General features: G+C 41.1%; 1 protein-coding gene across 1 annotated transcript in view; it reads right to left on the bottom strand.

The window, feature by feature from the left end:
• Positions 1 to 16,818: 16,818 nt before the first annotated feature.
• The window catches only part of ZNF804A (zinc finger protein 804A), a 148,747-nt gene continuing 138,380 nt past the window's right edge, over positions 16,819 to 27,185 (bottom strand). The window contains exons 3-4 of the mRNA XM_063399939.1: positions 25,085 to 25,215; positions 16,819 to 22,741 (exon numbers count right to left, since the gene is read on the bottom strand). Coding sequence (XP_063256009.1) covers positions 19,456 to 22,741; positions 25,085 to 25,215 — 3,417 coding nt within the window. The 3' untranslated portion in view covers positions 16,819 to 19,455. The remainder of the gene's footprint in view (positions 22,742 to 25,084; positions 25,216 to 27,185) is intronic.

The raw sequence follows: 27,185 nt of genomic DNA on the forward strand, positions 1-27,185 counted from the left end.
GTTATTCAGGAAAGCCCTGATTCCAAGGCTTTCCAGGGGGCTTTTTAGGTTCCTACAGCAGGAAGAGGGAAGAACTGTTCCGGTTGGAATCACAGTGTTTGGCTTTCATTCCTGCTGCTGCTGTTGGCTGTGCTCCCAGATTTTTCCCCATGTGTGGTACTGGGTTCTCCATCCTTCCTGAGGCAGGAAACCCAAAGGATGGAAGAAACTTTTATTGAGGAATGGCACTGGAACTAGAGGTTATTTTTAAAAGTGCACCTCCAGGTGTGAAATGTAGTAGGAAGATAGAGCTAATAACTCAATGAGACACTGGGGAACTGCAAGGTACAGTTGCTTCTGTTCTTAATGGAGGAATTTGGCCAAATGGGCAAATCATATTTGTGGGCAGATCATATTTGAATTATAAGTAATCATGGCAGAGCTTCCTCTTGGCAAGTTGATAAGAAACACTTAAGATACCACAAGCTCCATTGTCTGGTCCCTCAGAAAAAAATAGGAAATTCTGTACCAAAGACAAGTCACGGTTTAGTCTTGGGGATTTCTCAAACAAAAGCATCAATGCAGAGCTATTCTTATTTATGGCTCATCTTAGGCGTGAGCATGACTTATCACGTGTGCACCCTCTTGCAGCAGGGGCTGGTCTGTGGTTCTTCACCAAACTCTTTATAAAGGATTGTCCCTTTAAAGTAAGCTTATAAATTTACTGTTATAAAATTTAACAGTTGATATTAAGAACAAGATGTTCTCTTTGCATTAATATGAGATTTCCCACATATAAAGTTGTATTTATAAAAGCATAGCTGTCTTTAGTGATTAAATCATAAAAATACCTATTTCTAGACATAAAAACCTTAAACCTGGCATTTTAAATGTTATGTACCAGTCACAGAATGTACTATGAATGTGGATACTCCTAAACACTAATCCACTACAGTGGATTAATAGTCCAAAGTAATTTTGCTGTAGTAAGCATTTAAAAGCAGGGTGATTAAAGTTGACATGACAATAACACAGCAGGAAGGTTGGTACACCAAACCCAGCATGGAAGACAAGACAGCCCTTGAAGACATATTGTAAATAATGGTATTCTAAACACCAGATAAGCAGTGCTTTTGGGAAAAGTGACAAAAGGCTCAGCATTGCAGTAGCAAATTGCTTAAATAGGGAATTGATAGTTTATGTCCTGGCTATTGCCAGTAGAGATGTTTTACCCTTCTGTGTTTGCCACGTGTCTTGAGAGCTCAGTGATTCTGATCTTTCCCCTCTACTTCTGTACTTACATTTACTTTTGGCACTTGTCTTGATTTCAGCCACTGGGAACTTTCAATCTTGGCTCACTTTGCAGCTCTGAGAAGTGTGTTTCTTCACAGAGAAGAGGTTTCTTTTCCCTAAGCTTCCTGGGTGCTTTGTCATACCTTTCTTGACTTTAAAGAAAAAAACACAATAATCTGTGAACACAACCAGCCTCATTTTTCTACTCCAACAGTAGAAGTGTGCCTAGGGTCCCCCAAACCCACCACCTTCTCTATACCATATATTTCCATCCTTCCCTGCATCCTGCCTCAGCAGCCTCTCCAATGTCCATTTTGCTTCAGGCTGTGGCTGAAACACAAACCCTTCACCTGTCCATCTCACAATCTCTTTCAACTTGGACAATTTCTTCCCAGGTCTGCAAAGGCCAGAGAGGATGTATTCAGAGCATAACTGACACATTAAAATAACATGCTGAAGGCTTCCAGGTTTGTTTCCATGAGACAGATCAACATGCAAGGAGGAAATACTTTATTTTAATACCTTTCCCTGAATCATAAAATCACGGGGGTTGGAAAGGACCTCTAAGCTGATCATCCCAGCACTGCCGTGCTCACCACGAAACAATGTCCCCAGGTGCCACACCCTGTTTTTGGACACCTGCTCATTTCCCTGATAAAGATGTGTGGGGCCTGTTGCTGCAGGAGTGTGCAGAGAATCCCACTGCAAACTCCCCCCTCAGCAATTTCTGCTTTAGACATTTGTGCTGCACAGAAATATTTGCAAGTCCAGGAAAAAGTCTAAGTGTGTTAGTTTTGCACTAAAATGAAAAGCCTGAAATGAATTACCTCTTCTAGAAAACTGATGCATATGCAAACTAAAATTAATAATAAAAAAAAAAAACCAAAAAAACCCCACAAAACACAAAACAAAACCAAACAAACAAAAAAGAGAACGCGTTACTGGGCGAAGATGAATCTGTAATTCCAATTTCTTTGCCTAAGCTGTTAATCAGTGGAAAATGCAACTAACATTAAATGAATTGTTTTTGTTTCTACATAGGAATATTTTTAAAGAGAAATCTGAGTGAAAGCCATGGAGCCTACTCCTCAAACTTAATCGGTGAGCAGCATTTTGGGATATTTTTTTAAGGCTACAAAACAAACTGCGTTCTTATGGCTGGTGGCAGAGCAGCCTGTAAATCAATGCCTGGCAAATCAATATGATGATCTAATGGGACCATGAGAACAACTTGAAACTTGAGATGTTGAACCAAAATGAGAACAGTTCTGCCACTGTAACTGAACTGCATCTTAAATTACTTGGACGAATAAAAGGGTTTTGAGAACCTTTGACCCATCCGATTTGATAGAATACAATTTAACTGTAAAATAATCAATAAAACTAATAATTCCCCAAACATCTAAAAGGGAAAAGGTTTCACTTGATGTAGTGAATAAAAATGTAGCATAATTGCGTTTTTTTTTAAAAATAAATCAACGCTTGATGAAATCCAGAGAGATTATAAAATGTCAGTTGTCAAAAATGAATTTAAACTATTAAAAGCAAAGTATAAACAAAAACATGTTCTACCCCAACAGTGCACCCAGGGAAAACAGGATTGTTACTGGTAACTACACAAAGAATGAAAATTCTCACATTTTATGTCTTGCCATGTGTCTTTAGACACAGCCACCTGTCCTTCCCCTGCTTCAGAATTTCACAAGTGATTTTTGCACCAGTGATAAAAAGTGAAGGAAAATACTCACAGAGTTGGTTAAAAACTTTCTTAGTTTGGAAAACCATCTGGGATTTCTATGCCATTGACCAAGCCTGGATTTGATGGTTTTTTGTGAGTTGGCAGTCACAGGGCTTAAATGGAGATGCTGATTTATCCCTGCTCCACACACAATTCAGCTGTCCCTTGTAATCCCACTTCTATTTGGGTTGATTTTTAGTAGTGTGCCTTTAATGAAATCACCAGGATCAGTGGTTTTCCACACAGCTTGGCAGGTCAGCCACAGTTCTGTTCACCTGAATCCTGAAAACCTCTAAGGATGGTTATCCTACCACCATTCTGAGGAATTTTTCTCATTGCCTATGTGAATGAAAAAAACCCCACACACCCAACCCCTTGCCAAAAAAACCCCTAAGGCAAACCAAAACCAAATACCCAAAAAACCCCCACATACTTCTATGTAGAGCTTTAAGCTTCAACAGAAATTTTCATTTAAATTCTATCAATATATTTTTATCACTAAGATTACAATTAATAGCAAATGTGCTAAATAACATATATATTTTAAATGACATAACATTTCAAAAATGGATTTAATCTTCCCTCATGCATGTTTAAGTAAGGCTTTAAATTATGCTACCATGCACTGTTGAGCAATGTTTCTTTACATTAGTGAGAAATGGTTTCACATCACACCAAAGGTAAAAGCAACATCAGGGCAGTGTTGTTTTTCTCGCAAGCTTTGGAATGTTTGTGTTGATTCATTGATATCCATATGATTATTAATTATTTTATATACATATATGTAATAGATATATAATGTGATAAATATTTACCAATGTTTCTAACACATTCCCAAATCCACCAGAACTATTTCATCAATGACAAACTTAAACAGTTTATACTGAACCAATATTAGCTAGAGTATATGACAATTCACATCACCATGTATTTTATGATCTGGCTTTTCAACCAACAAAAAGGGTTTTCTCTAAACTGTTAATGGCAAAACTCTCTAGTCAAATAATGTAGAGAAAAAGGGGGATGGGAGGGCATAAGCATAAGTGCCTGAAATCAGTCATCCTGGTTAATTCTGTTATTCTTCATAATTGGAAAATGCAACATTATACTACCTGGATGCTGTTATGTTAGGAAACAAGTCAGGCACACGTGTGCAATTTGCTTTATAGGATTTTATATAGGTATTTATTTATTTAGGCAGTTGTGCCGATTTTAGATGTAAGTTTTTGCAATGTGGGGTTTTTTTAATGATGATTCACTAACTGAAAGTGATGTGAAAATGTGTATCTAAATACAAACCCATACATGTATTTTATCTTCTTTAGCATTCCATTATCATTAAAAAATTGAAAGAGTAGATAAAGCTCTGTCATACAGGTGACCTGATATTTAGATGGAATTGTCAGTGTAATTTGATATACAGACAATAAGGCATTTACTACAGACACCCATCACTGGCTGTATTGAGAGTGAACAGCACCAAAATTCAAAAGGAGCTTTGTTATATTCATGAGAAAATTTAAAGTAAATAGCTACTCAGATAAGACAGAATATTTACACTGCAACCCCAAATATCTAGGAAGAAACACAGGAAAAATTACACAAAATGTTCTTTACTCGTCTGAAGTGTACATACCTGAACTGGCTCAGTGAAGAGCTTTGTTAGACTTCAGCCATGCACAGGTCTCTGGCACTGAGTGAATGCAATTTCTGGGCATTATTTCAACTGGGAGTTTTCATCTCTTTTCTACTGCTGGTATTGTCTCTGCACTCTGAATTTCACAAAGAGAGGCTGAATTAAAGGGAAGTTGTTCAAATGAAGCTATGCTCCTGGCTATGTGCTCTTTGAAGGGATGGGATTTCTCCTCACAGGTTGCCACCATGAGCAGCTGCTTCCCTGGAGGTTCCCTCATGGCACTGCCAGGGTGTAGGCACAAGAGAATTGCACACTGCCTTAAGATGAGGGTGGAAGAAATAAACAGAAACAAACATCAACAGTTCAAACAACGACACAGACATGAGCAGCACTTTACTGTAGAAATAAACCTCTGTAGTACACAAGACTTGATCACGGGGAAGAAGAAAGCAGGACAGAAATGAGACTATCCACGCCATTCATAGCCCGAATGCCATTTTCTGGCAAGCCACTCAGGAGAAAGTGTCCACCTAGCCTGCTTTTTTTATCAGTACTCATCAATTAGTTTAGAGATCATCCACAATCGGAATGTTTTTTACAGATACCACATCCTTTATTTCCAGAGCTCACAATTTCAACTGTGAATGTCTGAAAAATAGGCAGTGTGAGTGACTAATAGTGGAAGGATCTACCCTCCGGTGAGGAAGGTTTCCAGCTACGAGGATCTCAATTTGTAATTGAAAAACATTGATTTAAGTGTTCAAAATGAAAATGTTTGCGTACAGCGCAGTCTCTTTGCAGACCCAAATTAAATTCACAACAGCTGTGATTATGATCACTCTTCCAGCCCTCAAAAGACAATTAGGGTTGCTGCAAGCAAACACATTCATCATGACAGAGCAGAACTGATGGAAGAGAAGAAGGCAGTGGGCATGAAAAGCCTGCTCAGGTCCCACTGACAGCATAGCACACACTTGCTGACAAGAAGTTTGTATCTATCTTGTGAGAGCAGGTCGTAGCAAAGAGATAAAAACACTTATCCCCTCTGAGCTGCACATTTACACACGGCTGGAAAGACACTTGCCTTTCCCCTCAGGGTTTTGTAGCTTTGTGGGGTAAAGCTTATTTCCAAATATCTCCCTTTTTAAATGTTGTAGACAAAACTAATTAGGCAGTGACATCCAAAGATGTTTAGTTAAATTAACTGCTTTCTATTTAGAAGCCTCCTTGCATGCTGCATTCCTATGGTAACCAGGCATACTCCATTCTGTCACACAACACCCACCTGGGACAGAAGGACAAAGGGAAATTATATATTGCATAATTGAACATACAATCACATTTTTTTCAATGTGACCTGGTCCAAATGCCTTTACAGTTTTCATTTTTCAGTCTGGAAGAAACCTGTACACAGAAACGACCTATTATTGCACAGAAAAAAATGAGCACGGTCATCATGCTCACTGTAAGAAGAAAAATTTCTTCAAAAATCTGCAATTAATTCAATTACTATCTTATTTTGCACTAGACAAAACACAATCTGAGAAAGTTGTGTGACATATCAAAATTGAGCGAATGATTCTTTTTAAGATCCAATTATTTATAAGATCCATATTGCCTGTTTATCAGCAAAATCCAATACAGTATCACTGAAAATCTGTCGTCTGCCTGTCCTTTCCTACATAGCACCTACAAAAACACACACTGAAAATGAGCTGTGGGTTACTCACTTCAAGCAGCCAAAAGCTTACCCAAAAAGCCAGTTCATTTCATAATATCCCAGTGAAAGAAATCACTCTGCCTGTGAACTAAGCCAGTAACAGTAAGGGTCTCTCTTCTCTTGTTTTGGTTGGTTTCTTATTGTCTTGCTAATTATTATTTGGCATGAATGGAAAAAAATTGCATATTTTGTAATTTCAACAAAACAAGCACAAAGGCAATTTAAGATCTGGATTTTACATGTTTGATTTTTCATTAAAATATACCTATCTATCATATGTGCATAGAGATCTGCTGATGTTTGATTTTACTGTTTTTTCCAGGTTGTTTTCCCACATCAGTTTTATTTTGGTTTTGCTCCATGTAAAAAAACTGACCTGACTGCAAGATATGGCGATATATCCATATCCAGAAAAGTGAGTTATTTGTGGTTATTGAGAGTGGAACAGGCTCTCACTTTAGGAAACTGTAAAAAAATGGTCTTAAAAGTCTTTAGAACACATATTAGATCAAAATCAAGCACCTTCTATAATAAGTGCATAGCCAAAATGATGGCTGAATCACTTCGACACTAACTGAAGCACTAGAGAAATATATAGTCCTGGATTATTCTTCAAGTCCTGTGAAATGAGCAGCACTTTCTCATGTGCATCATCTCCCCTGAATGCACTTTATTACTGAGACTGAGAGGAAATCAGGACCCAGGTTCTGAAGAATTGATTTAAAGCTGGATTAGTGGCACTGGTGAACACTGTCTCTCCAAACCTCTGCAGTGTTTATGGGCCTTGGCCAGCGTTTATGGTCTCATTAGAACCTGGGACCAAAGGGAGCTGCTGCATGTTGCATGCTGCTCCCTGTTGCTTGAACTCAAAGGTTATTCTCTGTATTTCTTTCCGAAATTATTTCAATTTGTGTAAAGAAATACACCAAGGATTTGCACAGTAATTTCTCCTGAAACAATATCTGAAAAAAAATAGAGTGACTTTGTTAGCATTGAAAACATTGTGTCTTTCTCTTTTCCTAGCTGAAAACGTCATGAAAATTAAAAAGTCAATAAAAGATATTTCAACTACTGATTAACTGCATGGGGTAAGTGTATCCACTACATTAGAAGGCAAATGCAACAGTTCCAGTCTCCTGAAGGAAGCAGAGAGAAATTATTTCTGTCCTGAGTCACACACCCTGTTTGTGCCTGAGATAAAAATCAAACCCATGACCCTTCATTTCTGTACATTCTGTTCCTCACAAAATCATAACCATTTCAGGATCTTGAATCTGTTCTAGTGTGAATATCCAGGGCTGACAGTAACTGAAATTGCTTCCTAACCCCAAAACATAACCAGAATGGCACACGAAGCAAGCCTCAGATATATGCCAGCAGCAAGCAGGAGAGGTTTTCTTTCTCTTCCTCTGCATTTTGCAATGCAAAATGAATCCCCCAAAAGAAAGGTGTGGTTTTAATCTTCCTTTTTGACAGCTCAGGTACCAACCAACAGCTTTAAAACGCATTAATCTGACAAGGAGCATCACAAGACGGAGAGCTGAGAGGAAACTAGGACTCATGTTTAAACCCTCAAAGAAGCAAATGTTGTTTTCTTTTTTTTCCCCTGGAAAAAATATCCATTGGGTTATTTTCATATTGTATAACAGAGCAAGTATATTAAGATTTCTGGATGACTTGAAAGAAAAAATGTATTATTGAATAAAAAAATTACGTAGCTTTGACAAACATCAAGAAAAGGCCAGTTCTCAAAATCTCTCCTGCTTGCGAAAGAATGAATGTGCAAATTATTGCACAGACTTTTAAAGAAAAATGAAATAGCCAGCATTTTTAAAATTACCAAATTCAGTCACTCCAAGATGGAATGGTGAGATCTTATAGGAAAATAATTGCCTGAGATCCCATTTATGGTCATTAGAACACAGATATGGTATGCTTGGGATGTTAAACCTTCAGGGAGTGTCTGCGTCTGTGAGGCTGATGGTCAGTGTGATACAGTCGTGGAAAGAGACATTCAAAATTTTCCTCAGCAGTCCCAGAAAGAGCCTTCAGAACCATTTAATGGCTCCAGGAATTCCAATCAGACCCCAAAAGCTGTCAAATATAGGCCTCCTTGAATACGCTGAATTCAAAATCCAGACTGGCTTGAGATTTCTGAGCTGAACCTTCAGTGAATCAAAAACTCACTGAGAGAGACGAGTTCAGGCTACAAATACACATCGAGAGCAGCTTCACCAAATACAGATGTTGAAGAGGAAGAGATGCAGATTTCAAGTTAAACCAGCACCCACTTATTACTATTTTAAGAGAATATTGAAGAGGAAAGGGCCCCTCTCCCATGTTGTTGCTGTAACAGCATAAGAGTTACACATCACCTAGAGGAACACCTAATTCAGCTCCAGGGAAAGATGCACCTGACCAATCTGTGAAACAAAGCAACTATCAACCATTTAATAGGACAAGCACAAAGTTTTTTGAAGCTGAACCATCACACAGTGAACACAAATATTTGTAACAGAATCATCATGAAAAATTCCCAGTCTGATACAACACACAACTAAAATGGTCCACATGTATTGCAGATCCATGAAACTGCAAGGAAAATGGAACATGAGCACTTTGGGTCACCTGGTATGTTTGTTTCTGGTGGCCAGGAGCAATCCACTGCAGAGGAGCTCTCCCAGGGAAAACACCAGCAGGACAGGACACCACCCAGCTGAGCGAGCTCTCACCATCATAAGGAATGTTTCAATTGCTAGGAGTACAAAAACAAAAAGTCACTACTGAATCTTCAGTTATCACCCAGTTCTAAGCAAGAAATAAATCCCACTTTTTATTTTGTTTTAAAACACATGAAAATAAGGTGCTTGAATCAGCCACCAATCAATGAATGCAGACAATCTGCAAAATTTCTCTGCAAGACCACTGCAGCTTGAGCCTGTAAGGTCTTGTCCTCACCTTTCTTCCCACCTCTGCAATGCACCACTGGTATCTCCAAAACCTGCTTCTCCTGCTTTTCAGGCTCTGAAGATCTGTCCCCTCTCTCAAATCCCAAAAGCCACTACTACTCTGCATCATGCCACCTAAACCTACTGAGTGACCCAGCACCAAAACTGAGCATTCCCAGACTCTTGTCCATCTAACACCCAGGCTTGGACAACCACCACCACAAAACTGAATTTTGCCTCCCTGTAAAATGGGGATGATAACACTAAAATTCCACCTTATTTACCTGTACTTAAGGCCAGCCCTGAAGGCTTTCAAGAATTCCTGAGAATGTGAGTGCTTGGCATTATGGCTTTAGGATAAAATACAGCTCTATTTTTGCACATTATTTAAATTAGCTTACATTTTTTTATTTCCACTGTTATTAAACTGCAATGAATTTATTTGTTTATGGAAGCGTGCACTGCATGTCTAGTACTGCTCTGTAATAGCTGGATTTAGAGCCAGCCTCTGATTTCTATCCTAGACATCATTAAACAATTTATTTTCTGTGATAGGGGAATGTGCTCCTGGGCAAGAACTCCCCATTAATATGAATTATTAACAATATGTATATACATGCATTATGGATTTAAAAGATGAAAAGAAAGCTTGCCAGTTATTCTATGGAGCTTTCTCCATCTACGAGGCCACCGAATTTCAGACAGCTGTCTGCTGAACGGTCACAGACAGGGAATCCCTGATGACCACCAGGGCTTTGCTTTCCTGTTGCTAGGATTATACACAGTGCTTCAGAACAAAATTCTGTGGCTGGCAGTATCTGCTCAGCCCTGCACTGCTCCTCCCCATTGCAAGGCGATGATGCAAACTGGCCAACAGCTCTCCAGACATCCACGCACCCCGGAAAGGGGTCTCAGCACTGCCAGCAAAAGGCATGCGGTCTTATTTAAAAACATCTTGCAAAGAGGAAAATTGGAGAAGAGGGAAAATTTGAGGAAAACTGTGTCACATCTGTGAAATACAAAGTTATGTTTCGCGTCAGGGAAATGAAGAAAATCTGTGTAATTGTAATTGTGGAACACGGCCATGGGACAGTTCTAATAACTGTTGATGAGTTCTAATAAACAACCGAGGAAAGCATGGAAGGAAGTTTTTGAATAAATCTTTTGCTTGCAATTACCTATTATAAGTCTCAAGCTATTCTGTAATAAGTGTCTTTTAATTATAACTTTAGAAGCTTGCTTTGTATTAAAGAATTTCAACTGTAGTTTTAGAATGTAAAAAGCCTTTTAGACAAAAGAAGGAAGTAAGAAGGGGGCCCAGGCCTTTCACAGAAGGTGGGAAAACATCCTGGACACAAAAGAAAAACTTCAGCTCGCTGATTTATGGTTCCTGAAAAAGGAAAACTGAACATGACTATCAAAGATTGATAGACCTGGAAAATAGAAGCTGGACCCCACATCTGGAAGCTGGACCCCACCACTTGGAAAACATATCCTGGAAGTACATCCTGGAATATTGAAATATTGAAATAGATCACAAAGCCTATAGAATTGTACAGGACAAAATATGAATTTATGACTGTTAAGTATTGAATTGTGACATTAAAACTAGAAATGGAAACTGCTGAGAAAAGCTTATGAATATGTATGAATATAGCCAATAAAATCCCAACAAGTCCAGCAATGGGTGTGCAGTCAGAAGGGAAAATCCTTCCACTGTACCCAGCGCGCTGTCTTTGCTCACGCTTTACCATGCTAATTAATTAATTATTAAATGGAATTGTTGCTTGATATATTGGCCGTGCCAAGGGTCTCCTTTCTAACACATGGAGCTGCTCTGCTGGTGCAGCTGCTGGCGCCGTGGGCTCGCCTCCCTCAGCGCCGTGGGGCCCTGCGGGGTAGCGAGAAACGATGGGCAGAGACAGCTCTGGCACCACACAGCAGCACACAGAGCCTGCACCACCTCCACCTCAATGAAACACCTCACCCACGCAGCTGTGCTGGAAATCCCAGCTCTACAGGGACAGCGCAGCTGAGAGGCACTTTTAAAGATTTTATTCCATTATCAGTCTCATAGAAGGGTGAGACGTAAAGAGATGTAAAGAGATATAAAGAGGTGTAAAGAGATGTAAAACTCAACGCCATTCTATCAGAAGCCAAACTATTTCTTTGTTACAATACCTTACAAATATATTTCAGCCAATTAGCTTTTGCCACACAATGATGCTAATCCTTCTAACACAAATCACCTTTTATTTTACCCCGCATGGTCTTGCTACAAGGCATCTTTCACAGTTCTATTTCTCCAAAATATCTGGTCAGTTTGCAAGGTCATCAATTGAAACTTGTTTCCAGCTCAACTTTTCTCTCAAAAACATCTTCCCTATTCCATGGCCTCTCTGAGTCAGCACACCTTATCTCAGAGAATCCTCTACAAATCCATTTCTCACACAGCTGCAATGGCCTCCACTCGAGCATCCCTGCAATTTTGCTCTCCATGAAAAACACTCTAAACAGGCATTTGTGTCTTCAGCCTCCCCAGGTAATTAGTCCCCAAACTACTGCAGGATCCCTACATGCCACGGCCACAGAGTGCTGTGGCAGGAAACCCCAGCACTCACCATCCTGGGGTTAAAAGTAGAAGTATCCCCCAAGGATAATCGAATAAAAGCAGGCAGGGGGGGTCCTAATGATGCCTTAAATTTTAATTTTCATGTTTTTCAGATTTTGTGCTGCCTAGGGGTGAGCCTCATATTAAGTGTCAGCCAGCTCTCTTCACAGAGTAGGGAGACAAAACAAATCCTTTTCCTGATAAAGACCAAGGACAACGGGTACAACTTTTCAGACCCAAAAGCACAAACAACAGTGGACAAGAAGGATGGAACTTCATAATCTGAAGCTGTAATTGGACAATTAAACCCCTATATGCAAATGGACCAAAACTTATAAAAGTGTGACCAATTGTTCATTCTGTGACCATTTTAAGTCCACCTTGGGTGTAGCCCTGGCCAGGCTCTTGTCCTGCCCAAGGAGGGTCCTTAAAGGTCTTTCAACAAATACCTACTCTATTCTCTAGCTCTGTCCAGTCTCTGTTCCAGGTCAGCCTTCCCAAGGCATCAGTAAGGATTATCAGTAATTTCTGCAGGCTTGAGTAGAGTTTATGAAAACTATCTTTAAGAACTCTGTACTCCTCTCCACCCAGCCTCCTTTGTATCTCTTTGTGCCCCATCCAGCTCCATGAGTATTGGCAGGTCTGACTCCTCTCATCTCTTCCTTTCTTTTCCCTCCAAAAGTAAAACCACTTTCTACTGTCCTTCAAGACATTCTTCAGAGCAGCAATTCCTGCTCCCCCCCTGTGCATGCTGTCCTACGTGCCATACAACACTGCTTCCCTCAACAACCTGCTGACCAAAATTCAGCTCCCAGTACTTGACTGGTGATTCAAGACTGCTTTTTTTCTGCACAGATCTTGTCTATCTAAGGGTATTTTACATTGTATATAAAATAATATTGCTATTGCTCTTTTTCTTCATTATCAGTTTCTTACCTTTGACAATTCCCTTCTGAAACCTTTTCTGATCAACATTCTGTATCTCACCCCAACACTTAGCTTCTGTTTACAACCTTCATAGCACTTTGCCTTTTTTATTGACCAATAATATGTTCAATGGCCCACATCACTTTATGGAAAATAAACCACAAAATACCCCACATCCCAGATTGGGTTTCCTCTTACGGCTTCAAGAACAGAGTCCTAACTGACCTCTGCCATGAGCAGGCAACTGCACCAACATCCAAAAGAGCTGAGGAAACCCAGCCGGAGACCTGGCTCTTCTTCAGCTGCTGCACTGGGAGAAAATAACTTTCTTTTCATTTCTTCTGCTCCTGAAGAATGACAAGTTAAGAAAAGGTGAGCAAACATGCAACTGCAGGCAGTGGCAGGGAAAGCAACAGGCTTATTTTGCACACTGAGGGTTCATTCTATGAATAATTTCTCCAGAGAGAAAAGGGACTTCATTAAGAGCAAATTGTATGCAGATTTTCCCCTGCTAACCTGACTTTTTTTGACACTGATGGATTGACAGACCAGCTGAGGCAAACAGCACAGCTAATTTCAGTGGTAAAAAGATACAAAACAGAGCCACCCAATAAAAAGCAAGTGAAATAACTTCATGCAACTTCTCTCCACCCTCAAGAGGAAAAGAAGGGTTCATTCTATTATAACCACTTTTTTTCTTTATTATTCCATCTCAATATTTCTCCCTTCAAAGATTTCTTCCCTTCTGTTATGTACATTTCAAATATTCTTACCACTACTGAACTACACCTAGGAAAAAAAAAAAAAAAAGAATCCTGAACCGGTAACCTGGTACATGTGTACAAACATACCTGTAGGTGTATAAACATCAAAATGCAAGTAAGGTTCCATTTCCACTTACAATCCCGCAAGGAAAAAGTCTGATTTAGGCATTGTCCAAATCAGGTTTCCTCCTTCCAGCAGTGACTGCTTCAGCAGGCATTACTGACATGAGAGATTTCACTGGATTTCACTCTCATTCTTGCCAGCACTCCAGTGACATAAAAATCATTTATAGAAGAGTCTGTTACATGCAAGAAGGTTTGGGGTCAAATTACTAGGCTTTAAAATCTGAATTACATTGTAAGGAAAAATTTGGACCTGAGCTGGGCTTCACTTTCTCTGTATTCGCAGTAGTGCAAATATATTCATTTAAATGAATTTCCTAATTCTTCCTGCAGGTTTCCCTGGATTAACCAAGGTAAGACTGCACTAAAAGAGCAGAATTTTTCCTTATGACATATAGGATTTTGAACGTCCAATACTTACTTGCTGTTTCTCACCCATGAGAAAGGTACACAGGTCCTACTCAGCTGATTTAAAAACAAGCATTTTTGAAAGTTTTCTCCTGTTTGCTGCATCTTTTGAGAGAAGAAATATCTTTAAAAGTCTCATTCATAGCAAACAAACACCAGTTCTGATTGAAGAGTAACCATCTTTAATTCTCATAAATAATACTGTATTCAACGTGGGTTCACAATTGATGCTTACTAATGTTTTTCTCTACATGGGTTTGCACATTTCTATCTTATCCCAGCAAAAATAAAGACTACCGACACATTATGTTACCTGCATATTGTATTAATGTAGTCCTACTTATTAAAATTTCTAAGTGAGCCTGTACAGGTAGATAAATCAGTATTCCAATGAGCTGTGTTTCTCTTTGGTATTAGACTAGAAGGTGCATGTACGTGTTTCAAAACTCTGATGATAGAGAACAGAAATTTTAAAGATATAACTTTATGGTCATTAATTATATAAACAACTTGACAACAAAGGAGGTAGAAGACTGATTAAAAATGGATTAATTTTCCTTTACTGGATTGTGGTCCTCATCACACCTTATGAAATTATTATTCAACTGAAAGCAGCAAGTATTAGGCAGTTTTAATAAATAAAGAGGCCTAATGCTCCAGGTCAAAATAAATCCTCAGTAACACTAGTGGCAGAGCTTCCTTAGACTCCATTGGTTTCAGAAATTCACTAACAGGTCAAAATTTAAACTCAGGGTGGAAATTCTCCCAATCTCTTATAATATCCATAAAATAAAACAGAAGCTTGAAGCAAAAATGTCTTACAATTTGTAAAGTTGGTACACTAATTATTGCAGATGAAAGTAATAAAATAGCCTGGTTCATTTTCATAAATAGGCAAATTCCAGTGAACTCAGATAATCGCAGTCCCAGAGAAAAAGAGAACACTTTATAATGTTTCTGAAGTAAAGAGGAGAAGGGAGATATAATGTACAAAACCACACCTGCTGCAAATACTAAATCAAAGTGATCTATGAAATAACATACACATTTAGAGAGTCAGTCATGTTAATTTAAAAATATCCTATGATCTTTATACAGTAAAAACGTCTTTACTATCAATAAAGAGAGTTAATATAGCACGATAATAGTTTCCAACTGGTAGGCATATTACATAAATGTGTGCACTGCTACACATACACAAGCCTTTAGGCAATGCACAGTAATTGGAGAGCAGAAAATGAATGTATGGAGTTTAGAACATGCAGACTCTGAGCACCACAGCAAAACACCCATCAGATTAAAATTTACCACCTTACTTACAAACAAGGAACAGTCTTCAAAATACATTCCCATGGTCATAATGTATTGCCTTAATCTGGGGGAGTTAACAAAACCCTTGGCATTGCAGCACAAATGATTTTTGGTGGCTACAAACCAAAGCTGGAAGCTGTACATAAATGTACACCAAGGCAGAATCTGAGCAAATATATTTAAAGCTATATTTTAACTGCAGCATATCAAGTAAATATTATAACAGAAAACATGTATTTTGATGGAAAAGCACAGTTACAGGAAATAAACTTGTCAGAAAAATTATAGCCATGTGATCTGTTGTGTTAGCAGCACATCATCATGTACAGGAGTAATGGGAATCAGATGTTGCAACAGCCTTTTAAAGCTTTTGTTTCAAGACCATGCCCAAAGGACTCCTCTACAAGAGCAAAAAGTTGATATGCCAATAAAAAGTTAACATTTCAGGTAAAGACTACATTGCTTCATAACCATTTCATTGCTGTTTGATTAAACTGAAAGGTAAAAACATTGTCACTCAATAGTGCTCCACACAAAGTGTTTCTTTTACCAATGTCTTCGACCTGCAGCTCCTCCGTGGGCCACCACGTTGCTCACTGGCGTGGAATCTGAAACCTGGTGATTTCTCCCCAGCAGTTAACAGCTTGTGTAGCTTCTAGGATTGTTAAGGAAACCAAATCAACAATCCAAATCTTTGCATGTATTGGCAACATCTTAAAAATTCTGCGTACTTACAGACACAAGAGACGTGAGGGTAAGAGCCCAGTTACTCTGAAGTGTCCCTCACAGCATGGGGCAGTTTCATTCCTGAACGCCCAAGAGCTCCTCTGGACCATTATTTTATGGCTCACATTACCTGAGAAATGGGACGTCCCCAGGAAGGTCAATCTGGGCAGGCTGCAGCTTTCTAAGGACCAAAATGAAGACATTCTTCTCACCTCAGTGGAACAGAGCACCTTCCCAGGTACTTCTCTGCAGAGCTGCTCTGGGAAATCACAAAATCTCTAACCTCGCTTAGGGTCAGATCACAAGATCCAATTCTTGCCCTTTGGGAGCAACACTTCTATTGCTTGCACCAGGAAGAAATCCCAGTAAATTGTAAATCTGGCAAAGTGGCCAGAAGCATAGACACACTGTGCAAATTTGTAAATTCAGAAGTAAATTACTTAGATTTAAGGAATTGGGTAGAATTTATTTCAAATTATAAAAAAATCAATTATTTAGCACTTATTTATAAATTAGACTACCAATTTTTGGAGTAAAAAACCACATTTAATCTAAAATACCAGATAAAATATGCAAAAGAAGAACTACCCTTATATAACTTACTAGAAGTTACATATTTAGTAATAAAACAGAAACTCAAAAGAATATTTCATTAGGTAATTTAATTTAGTGTGTTCAATTTGAAACTTAAGTTATGATTTATTTTTATACTGCTTTTGCTTTTACATATGAAGTCACATATACAAACATTTCTAGCATTAAAGGCAATACCATATTAGAAAATTATTACATTTTATGGTTATTAGTCTTTTATTTTAAATAGTTTATACACTATTGAACAGCAATTACAGTAGATAATAAAGAATTGTGCAATGTCTTAAAATTGTTTAACAACCTAAAATAATTTAAATTGTAAGGAAAAAGTAGAATTCAAAGCTGCTGGAACATTTTGGTGAAAAAAATATGGACTTCCAAGTTCATAGATGGGATTTCTCAACAAACATTGCAACTGAAAATTTTAAATTGGCTATTTTTAATCTGCCAGAACGTGCAACCATATTTGTCCTACGTGGACTCTTTCTCTTTTTTCTTAATGTACTGTGATGAGCTGGATTTTGTCTTTGATGGGACATCAGAACCCAGGGCACTGTGTGTGTGCTGCCTCCCACAGAGGAGGGCAGAGGTGCAGAAGCCAGGACACATCCCCCAGGGACCCAAGTCACCCAGGACAACCCTCCCGCTTCCAGGGGAGATTCCCATGCTGGGCCACAGGAGGTAGTGGAGATAAACACCTGATGCAGGCAGGCAGACTCTTGAAATAAAAGAGGAGTATGAAGCCACTCAGTCCTGATTTTTTTTTGGGTATCACTTAAATAGAAACAGGCATCCACCTGGAGTTAGAACTAGGGAAAACACACCTTCCTGCTGGCATTACAGGCGTGGGTGCTCGGTGACCCCACAGCCTGCTGCAGCTGCAGGCAGGGGATCCAGGCACTCTCCAGAACCTGGCTGCTCACCTGCTCTTCCTTATCACCTTTTCTGCTTATTAACAAGGTTTAGCCCTTTGCAGCCACAAACATGGGGAAACTCACCCCCGCTAAGCAGCTGACTCTGTAATCACAGCGGCAAGATGTCGTTTGCCTTGGTTTTAATGTAATGTTATACCCAAACTTGCAGTATCTATAGAGGTAAGTTCTAATGCTATCAATGCAGAAAATAATATCCAGATATAGATGTTGTAAGATATAGCATTACTTTGCAAACAGTTTTAGCATCTGTAGCTATTAATATGCAATGTATATTAGTAATAGTTCAAGCTCACTATTCTTTCAGTTCAACTTTATATGATTTTATTATAGTATATAAAAAGGTGAAAGAAGTAATTAATTGGGAGAGCCTACCTACCTATGATTATGGAGGGCCTACATCTAGCACTAACCTTCATGCTGCAAGCCCTTGGCTCCACTCACACGACAACACTTTGTTTTAACTCAAAGGGATGGCTTTATCTCAGAAGGATTTCTGCTTTTATTCTCTTTTATTCATCGCAGGCATGGGTCTGATATACCCCATGCTAAAGCAAATGAGGAGATTTCACCAGCTAAAGCTGAGTGAGGTCTGACAGCAACGAAAAGGCTGCAGAGGTAGGGAGAAATCTCCAAAATGCTGTTAGAAGCAATGGCAGTATATTATTACTTTAATTAATCTCTACTCTGTGTTATTCTATTTCTTCAGTGAAATGCTGCATGAAGTAGTGGGGGGTGAAGTGAGGTAAGAATTTGTGTCAAAACCTGGTGGGTTTCCTGACCTCCCCTTCATGCTTCCTGTGTTCTTGCTGCCTTCACACACTGCCCAGCAGCAAGGCCCCCTCTCCAACAGATCTGTGGGCCATCAGAGAAAACACTCAGTGGAATCAAGGCTCTACCCTTCCACTACAAGCAGTACTCTCTCAAAGCCAAACTGCTGTCAATATTGGCCTTTCTTCCCCTTCCATCACCAGCATTATATTTGTTAAGTCACCTTTCTCTGGTTTAGAATGAAAGGGATCAGCTCCACCAGTCAGCAGTGTGTGCACATTGTACAAGCAGGCAAAATTTGTCACGGTGACATCAAGCCACCAACACAAGCACATCTATTACCCTTTCTCTCTGGCGTGGTGAGACAGCTGCCCTCAAGGTATTGGCCTCTGAGCCTCCCTGATAAATCACTGGCATGTAGGGAACCTGGTTATCCCAACATGGCAGGGGCACAGGATGATATTCAGCTGCAGAAGGACATGGAAGAACAATATCCATGAGGCTTATAATGAAAGATTTTTGATATACTTAAGTAGTTAACAAAAATTTATTGCAAGAGATAGTTTGTCACTAGATTTACAGTTTCAGAGAACATAGTACAAAACATAGTGCATCAGCTTTGTCTAAACATTAAATAGGTGCAAATACACAAAGATAAAAAACAAAAAGTGAATACTTTACAACATAAGTTATAGAACTATAAATATATTTTATATACATTATACATATTCTAAGACATGATTTTCACATATATATATATATATAGTTCATTATTAGTATCAGACTAATCAGTGCTTCAGTAATAGTATAGGTCTGAACTTGCCATGAATGTTTGTTGCATCGCTATACTTACAGTAAATGCTTCCCAAGGAATCTCAAACCAGTTTAGTTCACGGGACCGCTTTGCAAAGCTCGAGGGGATTATGGAACCAGCAAGGACCGCTTAGCGGAAGGCTCTTGCCCCGGTCCGTGTCCTAGAAGAGCGGCTGCAGGGGGATGACAGCCGGGTGCGGGGCCAGCAGGGACGGGAAGACGGAGTGCGGCAGCGGGGGGAAGGCCAGCGGGGCGGGCGGCAGCGCCGAGGGCGGCAGCAGCGGCAGCTGCGGCGGGGCCGCGAAGGCGGCGTGTGCCCCCGGGCACAGCCGCGGCCCCACCGGGACATGAGGTAAAGGCGCTCTGGAGAGAGCCGGGACCTGCGAGAGGAACTGCTGGTGCGGCTGGAGGACCTTGAGCGTGCCGGCGTGCTGCTGCAGGATGGTGTGGTGGATGGTGGTCACCGAGGTAGAGCACAGCGGCGGCGGCAGCGGCAGCGGCGGCAGCGCCGAGCCCGGCGGCGGCAGGGCCGGCGGGGCGAACGCCAGCTTCACCTTGCCCGACAGCACGGTCTGCGGCAGGAGCTGCTGATACGCCTCCGACGGCAGCTCTTTGAACTTCTCGTGGTTATCGGGAGGGAACAGCAGCGTCTGGTCGGGCAGGGGGAAGGGGGCTATTAACTGCTCCGTAGTTAGAAAGGTGTGACTGTTTACATGTGCTTCTTTGAATGGCAAGGGCGGGGGGCTGCTGAATATGCCGGGATTACACTGCACCCACTCCCCGGCCACCTCACCCATTTTCTCGAGCGGCAGCGACTCGGCCAACTCGTAATGGCAAAGATAGGACTTAGGAGGAGTTTGTTCCAAGTGTCTGTTGGGGACGGGAACTTTGTAACGAGCTTTGTTTTCACGACTGTTGACATTTTCCTTTTTCTTTCCCTCTTGGGGAGCGTCCTGCTTGGCGGCAGCAGCTGCTGGAGCACCGTGCTCAGGGGCAGGGGCAGCACAACTTGCGATGGCATCGGGAAGCGTGCCGGGTGCGCTCTCCATCGCTGCGCACACTGCTGGTTTTTCATCTTCCAGAACCTGTGGGCCAGCAGTTTCTACAGGTGACTTGCTTTCCTCCAGCTCCATTGTTTCATCCCTATCTTTTGTATCATCATCTTTGAGGGCTGCATTGGTTTGCTCTAGATTGTCTTGAGTCAGTAAGTCCCCCAAAATATTTAATGCAGAGTTTGCAGAATTTTCTTTGGAAGATTCAGAGGTCTCACTTTTTGCACTCCTGTCAAGGAAAACATGATGGATTCTAGTCTTCCTTTTCCTGCGTTTCCCTTTCGCCTTGTGACAGGTACCTAGAGCATGTCCTTGCCTCAGATATTCCTCTGCTGATAATGCCTGTCCACATGAGCTCTCATCCGAGGACGAGGAATACGTGTGCTGCCTCCGCTTGCGGTGGGGTTTCTCAGGTTCTTCTGTCAGAACACTGTAACCTCTCTTTATGGGCTGGTTCTGACTCAGCCCCTTCTCCTCGCTGCATTGTCCTAAGCACTCGTGCTCTGGGCTACAGCTTGACCTCCCGACTTTCCATCTACAGCACGTTTTCGAGTGCCTCAGGCTGTGCCTCCTGGAGCTCCGAGTCAGCTGCTTTGCCTGCCTCCGGGAGCTCGCTTTGCTCCTTCTGTGTGGTCCTTTACAACCCTGGTGTTGGCTGCTACTTTTTGCACTCCAAAAGTCACACCAGCCTCTGTCCCAGCGTACGTGATCTGATGCAGACACAACTCTCTTAGGACCATTTTCAATGCCAAATTTTGGCTGCAACTGCTGCACCTCACCTGCAGTTAACCAGATATTTCCTGCACCATGTCTGCACTTCTCTGCATTGTTTTGGAGATGCTGATATTTATTTTCATCTCTGTAAATAACTTCTTTTTCAGTTACTGGAGACATCTCCATTTCTGCTACTGTTGTGTCTCCACAGTGATGATAATGACAATGACATAATTTTCTTCTCCTTTTCCGTTTTCTGCTTTTGTGAAGCCATTTTTCATGGCCTTCTTTGATCCAGACTTTGTTGTATTTCTCATCTATCACAGTGTTTTGTTGTAAGGGGTTATGAGATATGTGATACTTTTCTATTTTTCTAATCCTGAATGACTCATCCAAGGACACTTTGTTTTGATTTTTTGCAAGGTCACAATTTCTGAAGAGGGAAACATCACTTAACAGGGGTATTGTATAGTTGCACACATTTTTATTCACTTCTACTTCATAATCACCACACTCTGAATTAGGTCTTTTTGTAAAATCTGAGACTAAGATACGGTTAGATTCAGTTTTATGGTGCAAATGAGGTATGTTTGGTTGATGCTTGGGCTTTTCTTGGCTTTCACTTGCTCTTGATGACTTAAAATCAAAATATAAAGGATTACAGCTGTAAGAAATCGACGGGTCTGTAGTTGTGTAAATTAACATTTCTGATGGCCACTGAAGAACGTTTGACCCGTATTTGCTAAGAACGGGAACAAAGGGTTGGCAGGGTCTCTTGTGTACATCCGGTTTGCTTTTTGGGGCTCCACCACCTTCTTCAGTCGGCAGTGGAACGGCTGCATCTGCCCGCAGGCTTTTTATTTCAGTTTCAGCTGCACAGGGGTCACTGTTCCCGTCGTTACCGTCTTCCTCTGCAACCTCCTGCAGAGAGAAGGCCTCCTCCCGAGGCTCCTGCACAGGAGCTCTGTTTGCCTGCAGCTCGTGCCCGCTGCCGTCCAGGGACAGGGCCTGAGCGCTGTCTGCAGCCAGGGCCGGCGTGTGATCCCCTAGGTCAGCCACACTCACCTCCACACCACGGCCATCTGTGTCCCAGGACACCGGCTGCCTCGAGTGGGGCATGGCAGCAGGTAAAGCTGGACTCTCCAGCACCCTGTTCTCCTCACTGGACAGCTCTTTTGAGTCCTGAGCTTCAGGAGCTTCTGCTGTGTCGATGCATTTTTCCACCAGCGGGGGAAAACAGTTGTGTTTCTCCTCAGGGCACACAATTATTTCTGCTGCTGAAGGAGACTGAAGGTTGCACGTTCCTGGAACAAACCTACTCCTTCTGCTGGACCCATGCTCCATGGAGGCCTCCTCATTGAACTCATAGAAAACAGCAGCTGAAGACTCCAGTTTGACCGCTGCTTTCTTAGGAAAAGCAAAGGAGAACCCAACTCTGTGTCCTTGAGCCCTTTGGACCTGTTCTCCGCACTTGTTAGTGTCGGATTGATGACCACCTGCATCTCCAGGAGTGGAAGAAATCACAGAAGCAATGTCCTTGCAATTCTGTGCATCGTGCATTAATGCACAGCTGAAATCCTGTCGCCTGGCAGGATCCACAGCAGCGCTTTTGGGGATATTGTGGCAATCATCTCGCACAGTCACTGTCGTGGATTTGAACATAGGGCCACTTCCAGGAGCACTACGAAGGAAAATAAAACTTCGAGTCAATATTGTTCAGAGAACCGTTGACAGAAACTTGGCATTACATTGGTATTTAAGTGAGCTTTTTAAGGGAAGAGGAGGACTCTGTGGATATGGACATTTAGACTACAAAAAAAAGTCACCTTTTATCATAAAGATCAGTTGACTAGCACTAAAAAAAAGAATGAGTAAACATTATGTGAACTTCATGTGAAGTTATCAGCTGAAGGACTAATATTCCTACACAGTGGTTAACTTTCCCTAGACACGCTGGGCAAAGAAGACACGTCTGTCTCCCAGAAATGTTGCTTCTCCTCCCAGCAGACCACCATGGTTACAACTATGCTGTTACTACAGATAGCAGTTTTACATCCCTTCCTGTTACAAAACATATTAAAACAGAGAGTACTTCATAGAGCACTGCCCCCACAGTCATCACTTCGGTGACTGCTGCTCTGCCTACAGGCAATCCCACAGCAGCTCCCATCCTATTTGTGTGCACAAACCAAACCATCGCCACCTCAGCAATTTCTTTCATGGAGAAATAAAACTGGGGAGAGGATTTCAGCTGACAGAAGTAAAGTAAGTGATTCATCCCTCTTGAGAAAAAATGTATCACTGTCTACTTCTGTTCTTAATTTCATGTCCTCTTCCCATCTGTTCTATTCGACTTAATAGGAAGCAAAGAGAAGAGCAAAAAGTGTTTAAGCTGACAGTTTTCCAGGATCCACAGAAACTGCTCAGCACTAGGAGTAATGGACCTGTGTTAAAGCCATTTCTTTGTTTGTTTTAGCCAAATCCCTCTGTGTTACAGTACAGAGCAATACTCGCTGAGGAGTCATTGGGAAAACTTCAAAGTGTCACTTAGGACCCCAAGAAGTGCTGAGATGAAGAATAGTGTCTTTACCCTATCAGGTCTAGAAAATAAGGTAGAGGTTTTATGAGAAAGGAATTCCTCATCAGAATTCCTGCCTTGTCCAGTTCTTTATAAATTTGAAATATATATTAAACCCACACATAAATCCTTTCTTTCACTGAATAAAATGGTGACTTCTACAAAACTAGCCTAGAAAATGACAGTTTAAAAAATCCTATGTATCTGTCTGCGTCACACCTCTAAGGATGCAAAGTGGTAGTAAATAGCAATTATGAAATAGATAAATTAGGGTCAGATAGAAACTCTCCTTCAGGAACTAGCAAAAGAATATTTTAAAAAAACCCAAAGAATCCACAGAAGACAAAGGCTTGCAAAATCTGTGCTTCACTAGCATGGAAAAAGGGAAAGAGTAAGTTCCTTTTTCCTCTTTCTCATGCAATATGAAAAATTCAGGTTTTGGATCATGTTGAGGGGGAATGACATCTAATATACTCAAGTATAAAATACGGACAGTTAAAACAGTCATGGGAGAGAAAGAGTTTCCACATGTGTTCTCATAAGAAGATGAAAAAGTTAGGTGTTGTGTTGCTTCTGTCAAACAGACCCCGCAACATTCATGTCCCATCCACCTGCTCATTCAGACTTTATTTCAGCTACTGCCCACCATACAAACTAGGGACAAAGAGATTATTTCTGAATAAGAGCTGCAGCTTGGTTGAGATTCTCTATTAGTTCATCTGGGGGGGGTGAAGGCTGAATAAAGAGACAACAGTTACACATGAGCATCCACATTTTTTCTTTCTTTTTTTTCTTCAGAGATTATACTGTGAAAAGTACATACATTTTCAGTGGCTTATCAGTGTCAGAACTGTGTCATATTTTGAGAACTCAGTCACAACTAGCGAGCTCAATACTAATTTCAACAGCTTTCCTAGATACAGTACTAAAAATGTACGAGTCACTTCTACAGAGGGAGGTAAACAGTCTGCTGAGCAGGGGAAAAGGAGCATTTACCTTTTAATATAAAAAAATCTGGCTATTGAGATCTAAAGCTAGGTTTCTGGATGCTTTCCCAGGCGAGCATTTTGAAAACTAAATCGCAGAGATCTGTTACATCCTGGAGAGACAGACTGTGTTCCTCACCTCATCAATGAAGTAGTGTCAGCCTGCAAATGCATGACCTAGTTCACTCAGCTTTCAACCAAAGCGCTCGGTTTTATGAAATATATATGAAACACATCTTTTTTTAAACTAAAAATGTGTCATTTTAGCTCAGCTGAAAAAGCAGCGTTAAACATTCATTCCTGCACACAGTGTGAATCAAATGCTGCACACAGAATGCTTCCAGAATGCCCCAAAAATGTGTGTGTGGCTACAGCCAAGGGTCCTCTGCATCCCACAGGTAACAGTGGAGGGCTTATTTAGAAGTATTTTTTTTTTCTGTTTGAGCAGCTATGGACTTACCACGTTCTCTCTTTCCTTAGCTCAGCTAGCTTGTGCAAACGTTGAAGGGCTTTCTCCTGTTTTCTTTCATCTTTTCTTGACTTAGATGCTACATTTCGAGCAAACTCCCTCTGTTTCAGTTCCTTCAGCCTCTGCAAGAAACAGCCACATAATGCACATAAAAACCCCTGGGATGAGAAACACTGTAATGACAGTTACTTGCTGGTAAGTAAATACTAATTATTTCACAGCGTGAACTATTCCGAACCTAACAATTCAACAAATTTAAGGATTTCAAGGGAATAACTAAAACACCTAGAGATGCTAGAGATAGGTTAGCCAGGCTAGAGATGACCTAGCAAACTATACTGCAGCTTTTGTGATAATGTAAACCAGCCTCGGTAGGATGAGGTAAAGTTCACCCAGAATTTTGTTCATGATTCTTCCCCAAAACATTCCCTACAGCATAACTGCTTTTTGAGATAACAACAAAAAAAAACGAGACCACCCCAGGTATTTTTCTGCAGGGCCTCTCAAAAGCCCACTGATCCCCCAGATGACACTAAATCTGTATTTTTCTGCCCGAGATGCTGGGCATGGCACTTGTCACTGCTGCTCTGTGGAAGGCCCCTGTCAGCTCTTCTCTCCAGCTCACCGCGGTCCCTCTGGCCCTGCCCTGCCACGTTATCAGCCTGCAAAGCTCCTGGGAGCTCCTGTCCTGCCATCCCAGGCATTATTAGAGATGCTAAAGGGTCCTGACCCAGCAGGGATCTCCAAGGGATGTAAGGGATGGAGAAGTCTTGTACTCAGGAATGAGCTTGGCCCTTTGAAGGAGCCTGTGTTGGCTGCTCCCACTGGTGTCTGACACCCGGGTGCAATGCAGGGTCTCAGATGATTTTATCTGCAGCCTGCTTCTTTGCAGGGAATGGAAGTGCTCAGCTCTGATTCTCCACACAAAAAGGGAATCATGTTTTCTTTGTATCACAGAAGGATAATATGCAGGGGCCTCCCTGGTTCTTCTTGTCAGGAAAATGAATTTCACTAGGTCCCAAACCCCACTGGTCCTCAGTGTGCCCTGGCTCACAGTCTGATGACATCACCTTAAAAACCCATAATCTCACAATTCTGGGAAGAACCCAGTAATTAACCCTTATAGTGTCCAGGGCTAATGACTGACCATCAGCAGTGGCCACAGTGATTTCTAGATGCAAAAACTTCAAACTGTTTGAGGGGTATTAAGAGCTTTTTTTACCACATCTGGCTCACATAACAGATACACAGAAGAGAGTTTGTAAAACACTGACAGCAGTGCCCTCTGCTCCTTCTCATCTTTTTTTTTTTCACCTCTTTTGTGATTTTTTTCATTCCCCTATTCACAGAAATATACCTCACACATGCTGTCACCCACTTCTTCCATGGGAGGGTGCTCAGCCACTGGGCCAGGCTCCACAGGGAGGTGGCCACAGCACCAAGCCTGCCAAGAGCTGAGGCACCAGCTGGCTCTTGGTGACACATGGCTTAGTTTTAGGTACTTCTGCAAGGGGCAGGCAGCTGGACTCCACGATCCTTACAGGTCCAACCCAGCCTGAGATACTCTAACAGTCAGTCCCACACTGCATTAGTCTCTGCCACTTTGGCAAATGGTAACACTACTTGGGCAGTCCATTTAATGCCAAGAAATAAATATGGAGAAACATGCAGAGGAAACAAACTTGCAGAAAAATGAGTACCACTCTGTTCTCAAGTTTTGCATTCTTTTTTAAATGCCTGGATAGTCTTGATAGATAGAGAAAAATAATCTGAAACATAATCACACCTTCCACTACTTTTATTTTCTAAATATAAAAATTTTCTACTGATAAAAATGTTTTATTGTGCTAATACAATATAAGGATATAAGTACACTCAAAACTGTGTATCTTTTTTTCTCCAGAAAAAGAATACTTGAAATGTGTAGCATCTTTGCTGAACATATCTTACCCTTGTGCACTTCTGTTCTAGACAGCATGATACTGACCCTGCTTCCCACCAGCCACTCGTGAAACCCAAAGTACTTCATTTCATAGGCAATCCCTGAGTACTCAAAAACACAAGAGAAGAGATGAAATTTGCTCCTTCCCCT

The sequence above is a fragment of the Prinia subflava genome, chromosome 6 (genome assembly GCF_021018805.1).
Source record: "Prinia subflava isolate CZ2003 ecotype Zambia chromosome 6, Cam_Psub_1.2, whole genome shotgun sequence".
Taxonomy (NCBI): domain Eukaryota; kingdom Metazoa; phylum Chordata; class Aves; order Passeriformes; family Cisticolidae; genus Prinia; species Prinia subflava.